The sequence below is a fragment of the Caenorhabditis elegans genome, chromosome IV, assembly GCF_000002985.6.
Source record: "Caenorhabditis elegans chromosome IV".
In the NCBI taxonomy this organism is placed as follows: Eukaryota; Metazoa; Nematoda; class Chromadorea; order Rhabditida; family Rhabditidae; genus Caenorhabditis; species Caenorhabditis elegans.
This window is the reverse complement of record NC_003282.8, coordinates 10,483,767-10,502,248: the sequence shown is the minus strand read 5'-3', so window position 1 is coordinate 10,502,248 and position 18,482 is coordinate 10,483,767. Positions and strand designations below refer to the sequence as shown.

General features: G+C 35.0%; 2 protein-coding genes and 1 non-coding gene across 5 annotated transcripts; 2 read left to right on the top strand and 1 right to left on the bottom strand.

The window, feature by feature from the left end:
• Positions 1 to 648: 648 nt before the first annotated feature.
• Positions 649 to 9,380, top strand: tax-6 (Serine/threonine-protein phosphatase 2B catalytic subunit; the record flags this gene model as incomplete). 3 transcript variants are annotated; one of them, NM_001083189.5, is made up of 13 exons in its annotated part: positions 649 to 834; positions 1,123 to 1,228; positions 1,714 to 1,803; positions 2,540 to 2,640; positions 2,688 to 3,173; positions 3,494 to 3,633; positions 3,682 to 3,759; positions 3,836 to 3,930; positions 4,033 to 4,158; positions 4,204 to 4,281; positions 6,983 to 7,067; positions 7,622 to 7,740; positions 8,197 to 9,380. In NM_001083189.5, 12 exons carry the CDS (start codon positions 1,189 to 1,191, stop codon positions 8,385 to 8,387), a joined length of 1,629 nt encoding a protein of 542 aa, NP_001076658.2. The 3 variants fall into 3 exon arrangements, with proteins under 3 accessions (NP_001076658.2, NP_001379183.1, NP_001367052.1); NM_001392391.1 differs by lacking the exon at positions 7,622 to 7,740 and adding an exon at positions 7,321 to 7,418 and having other exon boundaries at positions 650 to 834; NM_001380448.1 differs by lacking the exon at positions 649 to 834 and adding an exon at positions 5,707 to 5,715 and having other exon boundaries at positions 1,189 to 1,228; positions 8,197 to 8,387.
• C02F4.11 lies at positions 2,052 to 2,330 on the top strand. Its single transcript, NR_056540.1, has one exon. It is a non-coding gene; the product is annotated as an Unclassified non-coding RNA C02F4.11 (non-coding RNA).
• On the bottom strand, positions 9,336 to 18,139 carry ced-5 (Dedicator of cytokinesis protein 1). Its single transcript, NM_069537.8, has 19 exons — positions 18,094 to 18,139; positions 17,694 to 18,050; positions 17,451 to 17,644; positions 17,267 to 17,403; positions 17,002 to 17,219; positions 15,685 to 16,773; positions 15,290 to 15,368; positions 15,110 to 15,241; positions 14,662 to 14,947; positions 14,404 to 14,565; positions 14,041 to 14,357; positions 13,140 to 13,215; positions 12,624 to 12,780; positions 12,167 to 12,576; positions 11,381 to 11,512; positions 11,121 to 11,333; positions 10,732 to 11,076; positions 9,944 to 10,683; positions 9,336 to 9,889 (listed from the first exon to the last, which is right to left on the bottom strand). The coding sequence occupies exons 1-19, from the start codon at positions 18,122 to 18,124 to the stop codon at positions 9,619 to 9,621; spliced, it is 5,346 nt and encodes a 1,781-aa protein (NP_501938.1). The 5' UTR covers positions 18,125 to 18,139; the 3' UTR covers positions 9,336 to 9,618.
• Between the last annotated feature and the right edge of the window lie 343 nt (positions 18,140 to 18,482).

Sequence of the window (18,482 nt, the reverse complement as noted above, 5' to 3'; positions counted from 1 at the left end):
TATTGCACTACCTAGTATACATAAAACGATAGAAACAGAACAATTATTTTGTCAGTTGACAAAACGACAGAGAAACTGTCAGAATTGAATAATTCGCGAAATAAAAAATAAAGTGTGGTATTGACTGTTTTTTTTTTGAAGATGATGCTGAATTTCCTGATAAAGTTGTCAAAAATGAATGATGTTTAAGATATTTTTGAAGAAACGTTCGGAATAAATTTGTTCTCTAGAATAATTATATAGTTGCTCTCTCAATGATGTAAATCATATTTTGATGACATTTTAGCTTTAAGAAAATTCGCTAATAAATTGGTTGTAATGTTTCTCAAATAAATTTCTCTTGATTCTCCTTCCAATTCTCAATTGTTCCTTTTCTTCGTCTTTTCCAAAGGAACCCCGCCCATTGTTGTCGCCTTTTGGCATGCACAACTAGTTTTCCCTTCAATCTGAATTATTCGATTGGTCAAGCTTCTTTTCTTTTTCTTATTGAATTTAAATTTTTAACTATCAATTTGTTAAATTGAACGGAAAGCTTTGCATTGGAACATCTTATTTTTCGGGGACGTTATTCTTTCATAATCGTTATTTAATTCGTAAATGTTGAACTTTTTCTCTCCGTATGACAAAAATTGACCAAAATGTTGATTGCAGGCCTGTGAAAGATCGATCCGTCGTGCCGTGGTGTGAAGAGAAGTGACGTGAAACGGTCCGAAGGAGGGTATCGTACTGTTTCGCAAAGCTACATCATCTCCACACATAGCCGTTTCCCCGCTTCATCTACGGGTTCATACCAAACCAGAGTAGCTCATTCACTCATTTTTTTGAACAAAAAGGGTTCGTTTTCATTTTCCAACAAAATACATCCGATCCGTCAGTGGCGCCGCGCGCCGAAAAAGGAAAATATATGAGGTATTGGCCTCTCTCTCATAAAAGTCATAAAAATTGAATCGCCATGGTGTCCGCGAGAGAAGGAGAGCCGCGTGAGAGACTAGAAGAGAAATGAAGAAAAAAGGAAAAAAAGGAGCTCAAGAATACAAGTCAGCTGCCCCAAGATACTCGGCTCCGCGCAACTCCACACCATTTCCAGAGTTTCCCTCACTTTCTTACAATTTTGAATTGCAGGTGAAACAAAAAATCAGTCGATAAAAGGAAAAGTCATCATCAATTTTAAATATATAAACACACACAATGGCCTCGACATCGGCAGGACAGAACTCTGCAGCTAAACGTAAGTATTTACTGAATCCTCGTCTGAAACTACCATTGTTTTTATTCTTATTTTTTGCAATTTAAGACTATCGCTAAAATCAGCAAACATTGAGCATTTTTTGAATAAATTTCAAAAAGTTAAATAGTCCATTTTCAATTTTAGTAGGAACTAGAATTTTCATTTTCTTTGATTGGGAAAATACGGGAAAAGAACAATATTTTTTCAAATCAATTTATTTTGAAGTTTGGTTTCCGTTTCACGTTACATACCTTTAAATGTTATCGAAAAATTAGTTGTTGTTTTCCCTCTATCTCCTTTTGCCCCCTCGAAAAATGATTTTAGAAGGAAATAGAGACACAAATCGAATTTGTAGTGTTGTTGTGCATCATCACACACGCAGTCGTCGGGGGCTTCATCCTTTTTCTAGGTGTCTCTATCCGAAAAAATCTAGCGAAAGAAAAATGGATCTCATCTGGAATGCATGAAAAGAACCATTTTTTCAGCTGACACTACCAACACTACCACCACCGCCTCGAACAACAATCGTGAACGCGAACGTGATTTGAAGCAGTTCACCGAACGATTTGTCAAGAGTAAGTATTTGGCTTCTGCAGTCGGGCGGCAGTTTGAAAAAGAAAAACCAATTAAAGTGTTTCTTGCTTCAGGTTACGGAGAAAAGCGCCATGCTCTTTTTTTCTCTTTTTTTTTGCGCAGCACACCACAACCACCCCCATCCACCCTCACATTGGCACACACACATTGAAGAAGCCAGAAATTATACGCGCAGAGAATTTTTTTTTTTGCTTGTCCCGTTGTCGTCGTGAGCTGCAGAGCCGCAGAGAGTTTCTTCTCGTCTATTCTCAGCGCAAACTCTCACTGTCTGACTCACGCGGGTCCGTTGCTCTGAGGAGCTCACCAATGGCTCCGCGTCGGCTCACCAGGCACATAGAAAATATATCGAGAGATAGAGAGTTCTTATTCTCTCTGATTCTCTCTCCGTCATTCTCTTTTTCTATTCGAAAAGATTCTGACGAAGTCGCCGTCATTGGCGTCGTCGTGTGTGTGAGAGAAGACGGGAAGGAAGGGGAGTGAGTGACTGCTGTAGCTTGAAATCGAAAATTAATCCCGAAACGCTTGAGAGGGTTCCCATAGTAATTTAGGAGGGCGGCGGCGGCTCGGGCGCCATGTGGGGAAGATGAGCGTGAGAAGAGCATGGAATTTGAGAAGAATTGAAAAAAAAATAGAAGAAGGGAATAGAAAGATGAAGGAATTCGGAAGTAAAATGGAATAATGAAAACATTATATTTTTTCTAATTTCTCATTTTTCAGCCGTTCAATTTCCTGTTTCCGAACGCCTTACCGTTGATCAGGTCTACGACCGGCGGACTGGAAAACCAAGGCATGAAGTTCTTCGAGATCATTTTATTAAGGTGTGGAATAGATTTTTAAGAATATAATCAAATCAACAATTTTGCAGGAAGGAAGGATAGAAGAAGAAGCCGCGATTCGTGTGATTCAAGAATGCTCAAGCCTGTTCCGCAACGAAAAAACGATGTTGGAAATCGAGGCGCCGGTTACTGTATGCGGAGACATTCATGGTCAATTCTACGATCTCATGAAACTATTCGAAGTTGGCGGATCGCCCGCAACTACCAAGTATCTATTTTTGGGTGACTACGTGGATCGAGGATACTTCTCGATTGAATGTGTCCTGTATCTGTGGGCACTCAAAATCTGCTATCCGACCACGTTGTTCTTGCTTCGAGGAAACCATGAATGCCGTCATTTGACAGAGTACTTTACATTCAAACAAGAATGCAAGATCAAGTACTCTGAACGGGTATACGATGTGTGCATGGAGTCATTTGATGCTCTACCGTTGGCAGCTCTCATGAACCAACAATTCCTTTGTGTTCATGGTGGATTGTCCCCAGAAATCCATACTTTGGAGGATATCAGGAGGGTTAGTGAAAAACATGAGATCTAAAACTAATATTTTGAAAAATACCGTATTTCTCTATTAGTACGGTACCCGTTGTCGTTTGTTCTATCAAAAAATTCTCAATTAACAAAATATTTGTTAGTTCTTTTTCAATATATTTTCAATTAATTTCTTTGATATGTATCATGAACCGAGTGAAGTTTTTAAAGTGAAATAGTTAGGTGCAATACTGAGAGAAAATTTACGGTATATGTTTGTTTTATATGTTTTAAAGTACTGTTTAACTTTAATCCGAAATTACGACCATATCTTAAATGTCTATTTAATTTGTTGACTTTCAGATAGACAGATTCAAGGAGCCCCCAGCATTTGGTCCAATGTGTGATCTTCTCTGGTCAGACCCACTTGAAGATTTCGGAAACGAAAGGAATTCAGAACAATTTAGTCACAATTCGGTTAGAGGGTGCTCATACTTTTACAGGTATCCCATTCACTATAATCTTCATTTTAATAGAACGAAATATTATAGCTACGCTGCATGCTGTGATTTCCTGCAACACAACAATCTGCTCTCCATCATTCGCGCACATGAAGCTCAAGATGCCGGGTAAGAGCTTATCCGTCGCCAGGAGATGCGAAAAGAGAACCTTAATCCTCTTTTCTAATTCTACTCTATTTTCCAGATACCGCATGTATCGCAAATCTCAAGCCACAGGCTTCCCATCGTTGATCACCATCTTCAGTGCTCCAAATTATTTGGATGTCTACAACAACAAAGGTGAGAGGAAATATGGGAATGGCATTTTTTGACGGAGAAACAAAAAGAAAACAAAATTCGGAAAATTAAACATTAAACATTAAACAACTTAACAATTTTCAGCTGCCATCCTGAAGTACGAGAACAATGTGATGAATATTCGTCAATTCAACTGCAGTCCTCATCCATATTGGCTGCCGAACTTTATGGATGTGTTCACGTGGTCATTGCCGTTTGTGGGAGAAAAAGGTATAGCAAGAAATATGTCGAAAACCAAATGAGATTTCCTTTTAGTAACGGAGATGCTGGTTCACATTCTCAACATTTGTTCTGACGACGAGCTGATGGCTGAATGCGATGACACCTTTGAAGGTATGTTCATGATTAAGCACTGGCTCCCTCAAAGGAGGTCCTACTGCGTAAAAAACTAGGTCACTTTAATATGAATTATTTCACAACAAAAAATATTTATGTATATATAATTTTTTTAAATTAAAATAATCTTCTACCGCCAATTTTGTCTCTATACACTTTCAATGATTTTGTCTTGTGCTCGGCTCAAATTGGCAAATGAAAAGCCGCATTGAAACGTTCTCCCCAAGAGATGGAATACATGTGTTTTTTGCTCGATTAATTTATATATATATTTGTAAATGTATATCTTAACAAGAACAGAAAATTGTTCCTATTCACCTCATATCACTCTTTTCTCCTACTGTGATATAAACTAAGGAGAGGAGAAGAAGAAGAGAGACTGTTTGAAAATTAATAAGGCACTGAGAGTTTGAAAGGGAAATAGGAATATTTCCAATTTTCCTTCAAAAACCTCAAAAAATGCACAAAAATCGGTGTTGTGTGTCCGGTACGGTTCTCTCTCTCTGTCTCTCTTCTACTTCTTTTCTCTCTAGTTTCTTGCCTTTTCCTTTCCTTCTCTTTTTTCCTTTTTCTTTCCTTCTTTTCTCCCTTTTTTTGAATATTTGGTCATTGTTTGAATGTTGTGCTACTCTTTTTTTGATTGAGCTCTCTGAAAAAGAAACCATGAGAAAGAAAAGGAAAAACGAAAAAAGGTATTGGCATGAGAATTGATATTTCTGTGTGAGTGTGCGTGTGTGCTCTGACTGAGAATGACTGAAATATATAGGTGTTCTCTTTTTCAGTTTGACATGATTGATTACTTCAGTTCAAAACTGTAACTATTGTACTCATCTGAATTAGCATTTCTCAGCAGTCATACGCTCCCTATGTGTACAGTATTCAAAAGATTAGCGCCACTTTGTAGGTTTAATTTTTTGTAGGATTTCACACTTCAAATTGAAATATAGTTTTTCGAACGATGTAGAAATGCTAGTCACTAGTACACAAACCATGATGTCGATTGAGAAAAAAACGCATGTATTGTTGACCTTGAGCATAGCAGAGCACTACTTGTAGAAATTTTGAGCTCATTTGCCGGAGCCATGTTTGGCTTGGAAGACATTTTGTCAATAGAATTGAATGACAGAAGTACCATGCCATCGTAAGAATATCATCATCCCTTAATTTTTGTCTATTGTTCTAAAACCTTGAAATGTCGGTAAACTTGTTACCTTTTCCCAGTGTTGCAGGCTTGAACTTGTTCTGAAAATCCAATAAAATTTTGACAAATTTGTCAGAAACTGTGTTTTCAAGCCGTCCGTTTTTTCCTTAACCGCACGCGCCTTTAAAAAAGTTAAATGTTAAAATCTCAGTAAAGATCTAAACATTAATCTCAAAACTAGCTACAAAAAAATAATGAAAAAGTCTAATCAAAATTTTAAGGAGCAGATGGTAAGTGGATATTCCCCTACCCACCACACACTGGTGACGTATGTTTGACTATCAGATTTAGTTTTATTTTTTCTTTAATTTTTTACCAAACTTTCTTCGGAACACCCTAAACAACACCCACCTCGGGCGTTTGGCGCTTATACACCATTTCTTAGTTTGTTTTATTTTTCTCTCTGAATACGGCTTTCTATTTATTTGACTTTTATGTGGCTGCTCTGCTTATCTTTTTTGTTCCGTTTTTCTAAAAAAAAATACGTTGCTTTTTTCTAATTATAATTGTTTTAGTTGTTTCATTTGGCTGTGTGCTGCTAAACTTTTAACGCCTTGTGTTTTGCATGTTTTATGTCGGATTTCCAACCTGGTCTTCTCCTGTGTTTTGGTCTCTTTTCAAAAATTCTGAAAATTCCAATTTTAAACATTGAAAAAAAATAGAAAGTCAAAAAATCGAAGAAAATGAAAGAATTCGAGCAGTCTAAAATTCAAAATTCTCTCACTTGGTTTTGATTCCCCACCCTAAAAATTAGTTACTAATTGGAAGAAATGGGTGTCTTTATTGGGATTTTTAGGGGTACGGTATAAGAAATGAGAAAGTGGAAATTTCCCCAAACCTGTGAGAAAAGACCTTGAAGTGTATATTTTTTCTATACATAATATTTTCTCAAAAAGGTTACTTTATATTTTATTAGTATATTACGGTATATTTGAAAAATTATTATGAAATTGTAAAAGTAGAATTGATGTTTACTCGACAAGAAGATTTTTTAAACTATGAGTTTTTTGGCTATTCTTACGGAACATAATCTTGGAACGAAATAAGAAAATGTTAACAATCGAACAAGTTTAGTTTTTTGTATAAAAAATTGTAGTTAAATTAACTAGACAAATAAATTTTCTTTTCCAAGAGCATAAAACTTCTTTAAAACTATTTACAACAAAAACTACCGTAATCCCTTCAAATCCCAATGGGACCCGTTTCCTCTAACTCAACCTCTATCATTTTCGGTGACGGTTGGCACATTGCAAAATCCCAAATTTTTACCCCCTTTGCCCTCCCCATATTCACACTATTTACAAGTAGTAATTTTTCACCTATTAGCCAATATATATGTACATGGCTTTCATTTTATTTTTGACATTTTTCTAACTTCATTCGGGGATTTCTATTGATTGGTAATGTGGTTGCCAGTGAATGGTGTCACCCCTTTTGAAGTTGTTGCCATGTCATTTGTAAATGTTGACGGTTCTTTTTTAAAAATTAATTTTTCAGGTGGAGTGGGGTCTGCAAGAAAAGAGGTTATTCGACACAAGATTCGAGCAATTGGAAAGATGGCAAGAGCATTCTCAGTTCTTCGGTAAGTTGATTAATTTTTTTCAATTTTAAACCGAATTTGTATGAATTTAAATAGAAAGTTTTTTTCTATTATAGAATGAGCATTTTTTTTAGTTAACTTTTATTTATTTTTGATAACATATATCTTAATTTAATGTTTCTATAAAAAAACAACATACTTAAAGCATGATTTTGACAATTTTTGTTAATTAATCATTTTTGATTATTTTTTTTTCAAAGTTCATAACTCTTTATGTGGTTTTTCATATTTTCAGCGAGGAGAGCGAAAGTGTTCTCGCACTGAAAGGACTTACACCAACCGGTGCACTTCCAATGGGAACACTTCAAGGTGGATCACGTGGTGTCCGAGAAGGTAATGTTTGTCCTGATGTCTCTTCGATCCTGATCCGTCCAAAATCGTTTAAAGTCCGTCAAAAAGTGTGTGTACTTTTCTCTAATCGAAATGCAACTATACTTACCGAGTTAACTTTCGAATCAAATGATATTTTCTACGAAAAAACAATAATTCAATAGAAAAAAGGAAAGAGAAAAACGTAGTACCACGCTTTTTAACAGACATGAAAGCGAGTCAGTGCTGCAGTTGAAGGGCCTGAATGCAGGTGGCAAGCTGCCACAAGGGGCTCTTTCGGAAGGACGGACAGGATTGAATGCGGCTTATAGAATTGAACAGTCAGGTCTGAATAATAAAAATTATCTAAATTATCTATGGTCTGCAAATGTTTAAAACATCTGATTCTACAAAAGTATGGTTTTTTTAACTGAAAGAACATTGCTTTTGGGGCAACACCGACGTTTTCGTTTTCGAAAATGTTTTTAATTATTTTTCTTTTCAAAATTACAACTTTAAAGTTGCTAAAAAAAAACAAATTTGATTAGACAACCAGGAATGAAGAAAAATCTAAGCATCTGCATTCGATTTTTTTTCTTTTTTGTGACGAGACCCATTCAAATAGCCACGTGCGACTTTAAAGTATTAATTTCGAAAGTTGCGAGATTATAGTAAACTTAAATACCATCATGTATACCCAACAGTTTATGCTAATAAATGCAATATTTTTCGAAACTAAACCTTGGATCCCATATAAAATGATTGGAAATAAAAATACCTAATTATAATATTTGAATTTCAGTGGCAGCAGAATCCGGATGCGATTCGGGACATCTTATTCAATCATTCGAAGAAGCTCGCCGTCTCGATAAGATTAATGAAAGAATGCCACCAACAATGGCAACACCACCAGCACAATCACCAAGTCAATCACCAATTCCGTCACGACAAACGACACCTCAACCACCACAAAATGGTCCATCAAATAGCTAATAGTCATAGTTCATATGGCATATCATCTTCAAAAGTCGTTAGAGTTTGGAAACTAACACGCTTGAATACGTAATCTTCTTCTTCTTTTAATTATTTTTTTTATCTAAAAACTTTCAACCAGCTAGATGCAAATTTCCATCTCCGAAAACTATTTGCCATAGTGCATTTGCGCATGACAAATCCATCAAAATCCATTCACATCTTTCTTACCTTAGATTTATAGTCTTTTCTTGTTCATACGTTTGGAAGTCTATAAACCTCTGAAACTTTTATCTTCTATTCGTATAATTTCTCTTTAATCCCCCGGTTTCTTATTATGTAAATGTGTTTCATTGCTTTTCAAGTTTAATGGAACATATTTGCTTTTTCTCTTTTCTAAACACAACTCCGCATCTTTTTTTTCTTTTTCTCCCTATAAATTATCGATTTGTGATTGGATCCGTTCTCAGTCTCGTTGCGTGTTTCTTAGTCGCCCCGCCCCTTTTTTTAAAAAATGCCCCAAACTTCTATGATTTCTGTCTTTATTTTCCCTCACAAGTGTGCCCTAGCCTTATCATCTACCGTAACCCATAGATGATTTTTTCCAGTTGAGACCCATTCTTTCTTTTTTTTGCCATTTCATTTCATTCAAGCAAACAGTGTTATTTTATTCCACATTTGTTCATTTTAAATGTTTTTTCCAAGTTTTCATCCCAAAGTGTTTTCCTCCGATCCATCATCTCGTTTTCTTCTTTTTTTAAGCTAATCAACTTCATCCGAAATTATAAAAGTATATACATAAATATAAATATATATTGTCTTGTCTATAAGATTCTAATTTAAATTCATGTTTTTTTGTTCTTTTTCTCCTTCTCTCTCCCTCTCTGTCTCAAATCTTTTTTCTCGTTTTTTTTTTTGCTGAAAGAATCATTTAACGTATGATATTCCCCTTTTCTTTGATAATCTTTTGGAGATTTCTTTATATGGAAAATGAAGCTCTGAAAATAATTCCTATTAACTTGTAACATATTCACAGGAAGGAAAAGAATTTTGAAAAAGGAAACAATTAAAACATTTTGAAGTGAGTGAGTGACTAGTAAAAGAGCACAGATAAAACCAGCAGGGGAAAGGGAATTTTGAGAAAATGATAAAATAGAAATGCAATTAATGAATTAGAATTAGATTATCATGCGTTTTTTGATTATGACTCTGGAAATTTGTGAAGATATTCAAAATTTAATTAAAACAAAAATTAATTTTTTCGCTTCAATGTTCGATTTGGATCCATATCAGGACGATCTGGACGAGGTGGAAGTGGTGGAGCAACTGACATATGATTAAGAGAGACTGTTGAAGCCTGATGTGAATGAGCTCTCATACGGATTCCTTCATAATTTGAAGATGGTCCACGGTTAATTGGAGATATGGGATTTGGAGGTCGCGGTGGGGGTGCAAGCTTGGAAATTGCCAGAGAACTCCGAAGTTTAGATGAAATGTTATCGAATGAAGGGGCTGAACGACTTCTGAAAAAAAAAAAGAAAAAACTAGATTGTCATTTGTGAATTTTGAAAACTTACGACAAGTTGACAGGAGTTCCAGGTCCACTAGATCGTTTGTTCGAATAAATTAGGTTAGCCACAGCGTTTCCAAGTACTGCAGCTTTTCCTGACTTCATTGTCATCATTCCATCATTGATCGAATCCGAATCAAACGATGATAGTCGAATATTAGCATGTGTTGGCAACCTGGATCTTGTTTTTCCAAAGTTTTCCTCAACATATCTACGATGACTGTCAAATGAATCTGCCAACATTGTATTAATTGCTCTTGCTTCTCCTTGACAACGACTAGCATGAACATAACAGCAATATTCCAAAATTTCAACTTGTTCGATTATCAACGAGCTCAATTCCATGATCACAGACTGCTCACCGCACTCGCATATATTTCTACACGCTTCCGTGAAGAATACTTCGTAATTTTTGACTCCACCCATCACAGCTGCACTGACGACTCCAAGAATATCTCTGCTCAGAAGTTTCAAATCGAAATTAGGATTGCTCTCAGCACTGGCAGCCGTTTCATTGAGTTCTTTATTCTTTTTTCTCATTTGTTCAACTGCATTTTGTAATGGAGTTACATAAATTGGGTCGGATAGCTCGACGATTTCCGTGAATCGTAAATCAGTTGGCAGACTGTCAGCAGTCTTGATTCTCCGTCGAACAAGCCAATTCCTCATGAATTCAGATGAAGGATCTATACTTGTCCACTTTGTATCTTTTCTTTCTTCAACTTTTGAATATTCAAATGTTTGAATCTGAAAATAGTCAACATACAATATTTGCAATAGAATAGTGGAACTTACATTATAATATCTGAAATATTTTTTGATAACCGGTTTCACTTCAGGATTATTTTCAAATGAGCATCCGGTACCGATTGGATCAATATTGAAAACTTGAATGTAACGGCCGGGGGAGTCGACAAGGTGAGGACAAGGATCTGTTTTCATGATCTTTTCCGGATTATCGTACATCTTCATGATTCGCTGCATGAATTCTCCGTGCATTTCGAGTTTTTCACTTCGGAACACAAACTTGTGCCCGTTCAAATAAGCAGGGAATCCTTGTCCGTAGAAGGCCACCAGGTAGTAATAGAAATATGCACGTTCCGTCCGACTGATGCTTGTATACAACTGGGCAATTTTTTGCTGAAATTATGATTTAGACTATAACGGAGTTTCCTTAAACTTACCAATAATCCTGCCAATTTATCGTAGTCCATAATGATATTCTGATATACTGGAACAAGTTGATTGTAAACAATCAGTGCGTCCTCCCAATCTTCTCCTTTTGAAAATAAATTACCAGCTTCTTCCATTAAATCTTCTTTTAATTGACGATGCAGCTCACGATGTCTGTTAAGAGATCGAGCAATGAGCCATTGTGGAAGAGCATCATCGTCAAACTGGAATACATAATCTTTAAAAGGATACTGATTGAAGAAACATTTACCGTAAGCATTGTGGCATGTCGAAGTAAAGTTTTGGCAGCTTCAATCTTATTTCCATACGATGTGTGTAGATCATATAGCTTGTAGATGTATTTGACATACAATTCCTTATGAGAATATTGATTATAGTATCTCTGAATATAAACAATACTTATTCAATAAATACCAAACTCAAGAAAAGAAGAGAACAATTAAGATTTTTTAATAAATTTTTTGCTGTATTGATATTTCAATGTTTTCTTTTTTCTCAATTGACCTATAAATTTATAATGGCTATAGCCGATTTTTCGATTTTTAAAATTGGAAAATAAAAATTTACTTCTTTTTTCGGCAAAAAAACGAATTTTTCAATAATTTTCGATTACTGCTCCATTTTGAAAGATATTCCTCTCTTCAATATCAACATTTTTTTTTGATAATTTTTAGTTTTATAATCTTTTTTTTTTTTCGACGACACTCTTGATTACGGTAAAACTTCGAATCAAGGGGGTCGGGATTCAATTTTTCCGATAATTCTGAAAATAACAACATTTTGATCATTTTTCCTCATTTTATGTTTTTTCTCATCAATGTAAACGAAATTTGATTTTTCTTTCTAATTGATTTTTTAATGTTAATTTTCTAAAAATTCTTTTCGATATTGCAGAAAATCAAAATTTTCCGTTTTTCAATTTTAAAAAATTTTTTTTTGAAAAAACCACAATATTTTTGATGACATCCTTGCTTCGAATAGATAAAACATTTTGTCAAATTTTTTTTTGATTTAAAATTAATTTCGAAAAACTTACCATCAACTGAACAGTTCTACTCATAAGACTATCCACACATTCCACGAGACTTTTCGATGCGACTTCATGATATTCAATGAGAGCAGTTAATAAACGATCAATTCGTTCAATCAATTCTTCTCCACCATTCGCCATTAATTCTTTATCGGATTGACACAGAGTAATTGATAATTGACGAAAATGCTCTTTGAATCCTTTTGTCGCACTATGTTGATCAACATTTGTATCAAGCTGTGATACAAGTTCAGAAGCGAATTCCGTGAAAGATCTACTGGCACTCGTGTTGTATTCAGTCTGCATCATATCGAAAAATATTGGAATAGTGGCTTCACGAGTTTCATCATCATCTACTAGTGATACTTTGAGGAATGATCCAATCATACTCGGAATGTAGTTCAATTTCTGAGAGGCTGAAATAAATTTGATCATTTTTTGGGATTTAATTGAAATTATTCACGTGTCAATCGGAACCACATGCTCCGAAGATCTTTTGCTGCAGCTTTTCTTAATTGAATCCTCATGTCTTCATCTTCATTTTTCATCCATTCATGTTTAGAATTGAGTCCTTCTTGTGTTACAAATGAAACTACTGTTACCATATATTCTCTCCACATCTGTAATTTAATTTTTTTTTAATTATAAACTTATTTTTTGGCACTTAAAAAAGCCGATTGAAACCGATGTGAAAACGCGCTCCACGGACAATTGAAAACGCTCCGCCCCCCGATCTATGGGTCTCATTAGGTAATTGGCAAGAAGACTGTTAATCCAAATACTTTCAGTTAATTTTGCCGATTTCTCCATTTTCAAGCATTTTTCGGCTTGAAGGTTTGAATGTACACCTCTGCGCCAAATACCTAACGAGACCCATGGATCGGGGGCGGAGCGTTTCTGATTGGCAGTGGAGCGCCTTTTCATGTTGATCTACAGCGGGACATTTTTCCCCGTATTACATAATTTGTGAATTCTTTACCTCAACGCAGAATTTGTCATTGGAGAAGAATGTTTGAACTGCCGACATGACGAATCGTAATGATTTGTGGATCACTCTGAAATTCGATTTTTTTTCCGTGTTCAATATAGAAATGAAAGCATTTTCTTATTTTTCTCTATCCCTCCATTATTAGACTGGGATAAAGCGGAACAGAGCAAAGGGAAAAGTGAGGAAAAATGAAAAAAAAAAAGATTGTTTGCACTGTGAACACCCAGCAATGACTTGACAATACAATTCCTCAAATTTGACCTTCAGTTTATGTTCTTGCTTACGATATTCCAAATTTCAAATATTTTTTTGAATGAATACTGATGAATTATATTAACCAGACATGACATTTTGCGCCAAAAGTACGGTACCCGGTCTCGACACGACAAATGTTTAAAAATTCCAAGAGGTCTCCGCCTTTAAAAGAGTACATACAAAACATTTGAATGTGAAATTCCGATTTCGAGAAATTTTTTTAAATAACTCAAAAAATACATGAAAAATCAAATTTTCAATATCACCACTCGAGTGTGACGCATTAAATACAAATTTTTTGTATGTTAAAAAATTGTTTAGACTTGTTTTTGTATAAAAATCAGGAAATTTCGGCAACATTTTTTTTGAACAATTTTTTTCTCAACTTTTGTCTCAATTCGCGATTTTTTATTGAAAATAGAAAAAATTTGAAAAATTTATGGAAAAATGTTCTATAAATTTATCAAAAATATGTTGACTTTCATGTGAAAAATAATATTTATTTTAATAGAAAGTCATCGAAAATTATTGAAAAATTGGATTTTTCTGAAAATGAAGAAACCGACCCTTGGTTTAAAACTACAGTACTTTTCAGACAATTTTGGCGCGAAAAAACCGAAAATTTATTTAAACTCACTTATTCTGCAACATTATCATATCTTTCCAAGTAGATGGGAAGGCATTTCGATTGAGTAAATCTCGAATCATTTGAACCATTTCCATGAGAAAATCACGTTTATCAATATCCGATGATCGCTCTTCCACATATTCACTAAACATTTGGGCGGACATTTTGTCTAATAATGCCAATATTACAGAGAAAAAGTGACCACGAGCATCATCATCAGTGTGCTTGTCGTCGTGGATTACTCGAATCATTGCTTGAACAAGTGGACGATAAACCATTAAAATGAATGATGTCAATTCTCTCTCAGCGTTACCTTCACCACTTTTCTGTAAAATATGAAATACTTGTCATGTACGAATGATAATCTAGTACCGCGTCAGCGAATAGTCTCTCCAGAATAGCAGCAATAATACTGGCACACTCAGCGGCACGATCTGCAAATTCTCCTTTTTCGGTTGCCATATTGTCGATTTGTATTATGTCAAGAGCGATTTGAAGACATGGAATCAGAAGTTGTTCTCGGCAGATTGAAAGCTGAACATTTATTTAATTCGGATATTTTGTAATTTTTGCATGAAGACAAATTATTGGGAACTATCTAAAATAATGTATCTAAAGATATTTCCTTACCGAAAAGAACCGAGTTTCCACAATCTGTGCAATAAAATTGAGCCGCTCACGAGTAACAATATTTGATCCAAAATTATTCATCAAATCAACAATAAATCCACAAAGATTCTCTGGAGATACCGAATCGCTTTCATTGAGCAAATCAATTATCGTCGGAATACTTTTAAGAGCTGTATTCTGAACAGTCATTTTTGCTTTCTTTTCTGACATGAGAGCTACGAGTGATTTCATAAATTCTCGAAGATATTGCTTATAAGTCTTTTCGAAATCGTCGAACTCTTCGAATCTGAAAACAAAAAAAAATGAATTTTGACAGTGAACTGGTGAATCAATCGAACTGTGACCTTAAACCGGTTTTTCATGATATTGCTTATTTTTTCAGTTTTGGTTTGCGAAGTTTGGAAATCAAAAAGATGAAATTTCTGATTTTTTAATTTGGAAAACGTACTTTATTCCACATTTCTTCGACACGACAACTAATTTGAAGAGAGGACCCATAACTTTGAATGCATTTCTCGCTTTCTCATTTGAATCTTCTGAATCCGAGATGACATAGTGATTGAGACACTTTAGAATTTTTCTGGAAACAAAGGAATTTGAATTATACGTGTAATCTATGAAAACTTACAGTGCCGCTGAAGTAAATGAAAATCGTTTCAGATACACTTCGAATATTTTTGCAGCCTGTGGGTAGTGTCGTGGCTCCTCTGAAATATTAAAATAAATAACTTTATCCAAAAAGAAATATTTGAAAAAAAAATTTATGGTCAGCTGCACCGCTAGTTTTTTTTTTGATAAAAAAATTTTATCTTAAGAAAAATTTCTCGGAAAAAATATGGCAAGAATTTCAAAATTTCATTCAAACATTTTTGGCGGAGAATTCAAATGTTCTCTGGCAATTTTTCGACGGATAATTCAATTTTGTCAGGAAACATTTCAGCGAAAAATTGTAATTTGCTTAACAAATATTTTCGCCGGAACTTTTCTCTAACTGAACAAAATGTCAGAAAGCTGTACACTTACCACAAATTCTTAAAACCGCCACGATAACATCAAAAACGACTTTCTCCGAAGTCTCACGATCATGCCAAATTTCAAAGAGTGCATCCAATAAATGTGAGAAGAATCGAATCATTTCGTGTTCCGTATCTCCAATTGGTTGAGCAAGAGCCACCAATGAAGATGTAAGGTTGACACAATTTACACGCCATCTCAACACATTCAACAAATGCTCATTTTGAGTTAACATTGAAGAACATGAATGAGTGGATATCATCACAAAACTTTTATCACTCAAACTAAAACCCTGTGAATGAGGTTTCGCGCTTCCAATTGATTCTTTGAGTGTTCTTCTGGTATCAGGTAAGTTCATATAATGTACATTTGATTCATCAAAGTGAGATCCTGGATTATCAATTTTGTAGACAGCCAAGTCATGTTCACCATCACAGAGTAGAGCACTACTTCGAATGAGTTGAACATGTGCAATTGCAAATGGTCCTTTTTCTGGTTTTGGTTTGTCATATGCTTTCTTCGAATAAAATAAGATCCGAAGGTATACATCATGAGAAGCACATGAGGGAAGAGCAATTTTTATTGGTTCCGTCCACATTGGTTTGTCAGTATGATAAACTACAATACTCTTGTAGACAGTGCTAAGTTGCGAACCAGTAACCGAAATAGTCTCAAAAACATTTTCCATAACATGTCCATTTGATTCCACGACATGAAGACGTGCCTCAATGTTACGATCAGATGATTTTCCAGATAATTCAGCCTGCATTAAAGTAATATACATCTCATTTCGACTATCTTCAATTGAAACTGCTGTTCTATCAGCTCTTCGTAGAATCGCCGCTGGACATCTACTGAACAAATGTGGGTGTCTTGCCTTGATTTGAGAAACATTTCCAGGAACTAATTGGGTACTTATCAATAGTTTTGTTTCCATATCGTTGCTTAAATTCTTCGGTATACGATTTGTAGCGTGATATGCTTTTAGAGATAATGGAAGTTCTGGTTCTCGATTCAGGAAAATTACACGTTCTTTTGCTTCGTGGCCAACACCAGCAAGAAAGATGCTTGACATTTCCATGATGTCCGAGGCGTACGCTGAAAGTAGCAGCAATAAATTTTTGTATTCCAACCAGGGTTGCGCGGCAATTACTAACCGGTAATTCTACAAAATCAGGCAGTGGGCATGTTCTTCCAATATTTTTCATTAAAATTTAGTGATATTGATAGGCGAAAATAAAAATAAAAAAACCAATTTTCGCCAAAAATTGGCGAAAATTACTGGGAGAACATGCTACACTAGCTCATTTTGTGATTTAAACTCACATTGCCTACAATAAAATGTCTTTGGTATAGTTGCTTCGTGATGTCCATGCTTTCTCATCGTAGCATTAGAAGATTCAATCGGTGATACATGAACAACTCGAGTTACCATCAAATACTTTTTCTGAATATCTTCTTTTGCAAAATCAGTGAACAGTGCTTTCAAATTTAAATCCGTGTGTTTTCCACTACCGCTGTTCCAGAGAAATGTATAACTATCTCTGAAAATAATGCAACTATTGTCTTTTTCAGAAAAATTGTGAGTTACGTGGTGAACATTTTCTTGTCCAGATCATATAGTGATATGCTTATTTCACAGGAATATTTACAATGGAGTTCGACAGATTTAATGGAGAGCAGCAATGAGAAACTATCGTTGATTGTAACATTTTCAGGTTTCTCCCGCTGAAAATTTGAAAAATATATTGCTTGTAAGAGAAAAAATAGTATACCATCAATGATCCGACCCTTCCTTTCGAAGAAATGTGTGCTTCATATGTTCTAAGAAGTGAAAGTGATTCAACGTCAAGCGGAACACCCTCTTCATTGCGAATCACTACATCTTGGCCAAGAATTGTATTTCCACGGTCTACCAGTTTTGAAACGCGCAATCGGAGTTTGCTCAACTCTTCAATTGGAATCCCACCTAAAAGCATAATTATTTTACTATATTCCTGATAAAGAAACAAAATTACCACTTTCGATTTTAGTTTTTATTATTAGTAGTTCATTAAAACTATCCATCAAGTCTTCGAATGATCCAATCCTTGTCGTTTCCACCATCAATTCTTTAATTTTGGTCCACCATTCATTAATAACTCTGGAAATTTCATCCACAACGAGATATCCGTCACTTGTCGATACGAACATGGACTTTTGAACGATTTGTACATAGGCAAGTGGAAAAATCCCACATTTTCCATTTTTCTCGTCAAATTTTCGACCATATCCCCACTCTCCGTGCTGCCCGTAAACACATATTCGATCGCCAATAAAAAGTTCTAATCGTGGAGCATCACAAGATGGAAGCGGATCCTCAAATGTGTATTGAACTGAAAAATAAGATATTTAAATAGTTGCGAAGTGAAAACAAACCGATTGCATAATAGAAACCCGTCGTTGCCATTACGAACTCATTTATCTGAAGATTTAAGCTTGAATTTTCAATTAAAACGGACAATTTAATTTAAAACTACGTTATATTAATTTAAAATATCAAATATAAATATACAAATCAAAACGGAGACAGTTTCTGTGAGAAACAAACGTAAATATCACGAGAACTGTTTATTTCTGATGAGTAACTGTTTATCCGAGAGGAGTCCACAAACCGTGGCCGAGGATTTATGCTTGTGGAACCTAGGCCATTGTTGCCGGGAGAATGAATTTGGAAGTCAATTGGCAGAATAACCGTATACGTTTTGGATTCCATTGAATTTTTAACAGTTTTAAATTTAATATTTTAATAGTTAATGTATAACAAA

Coding starts and splice junctions, on each gene's coding strand:
- ced-5 (NM_069537.8), bottom strand. CDS start 18,124: ATGGCAACGACGGGTTTCTATTATGCAATCG. Junction 18,051..18,093: donor GGGTTTCTATTATGCAATCG/GTTTGTTTTCAC, acceptor CTTATTTTTCAG/TTCAATACACATTTGAGGAT. Junction 11,077..11,120: donor ATAAATTGGCAGGATTATTG/GTAAGTTTAAGG, acceptor TCATAATTTCAG/CAAAAAATTGCCCAGTTGTA.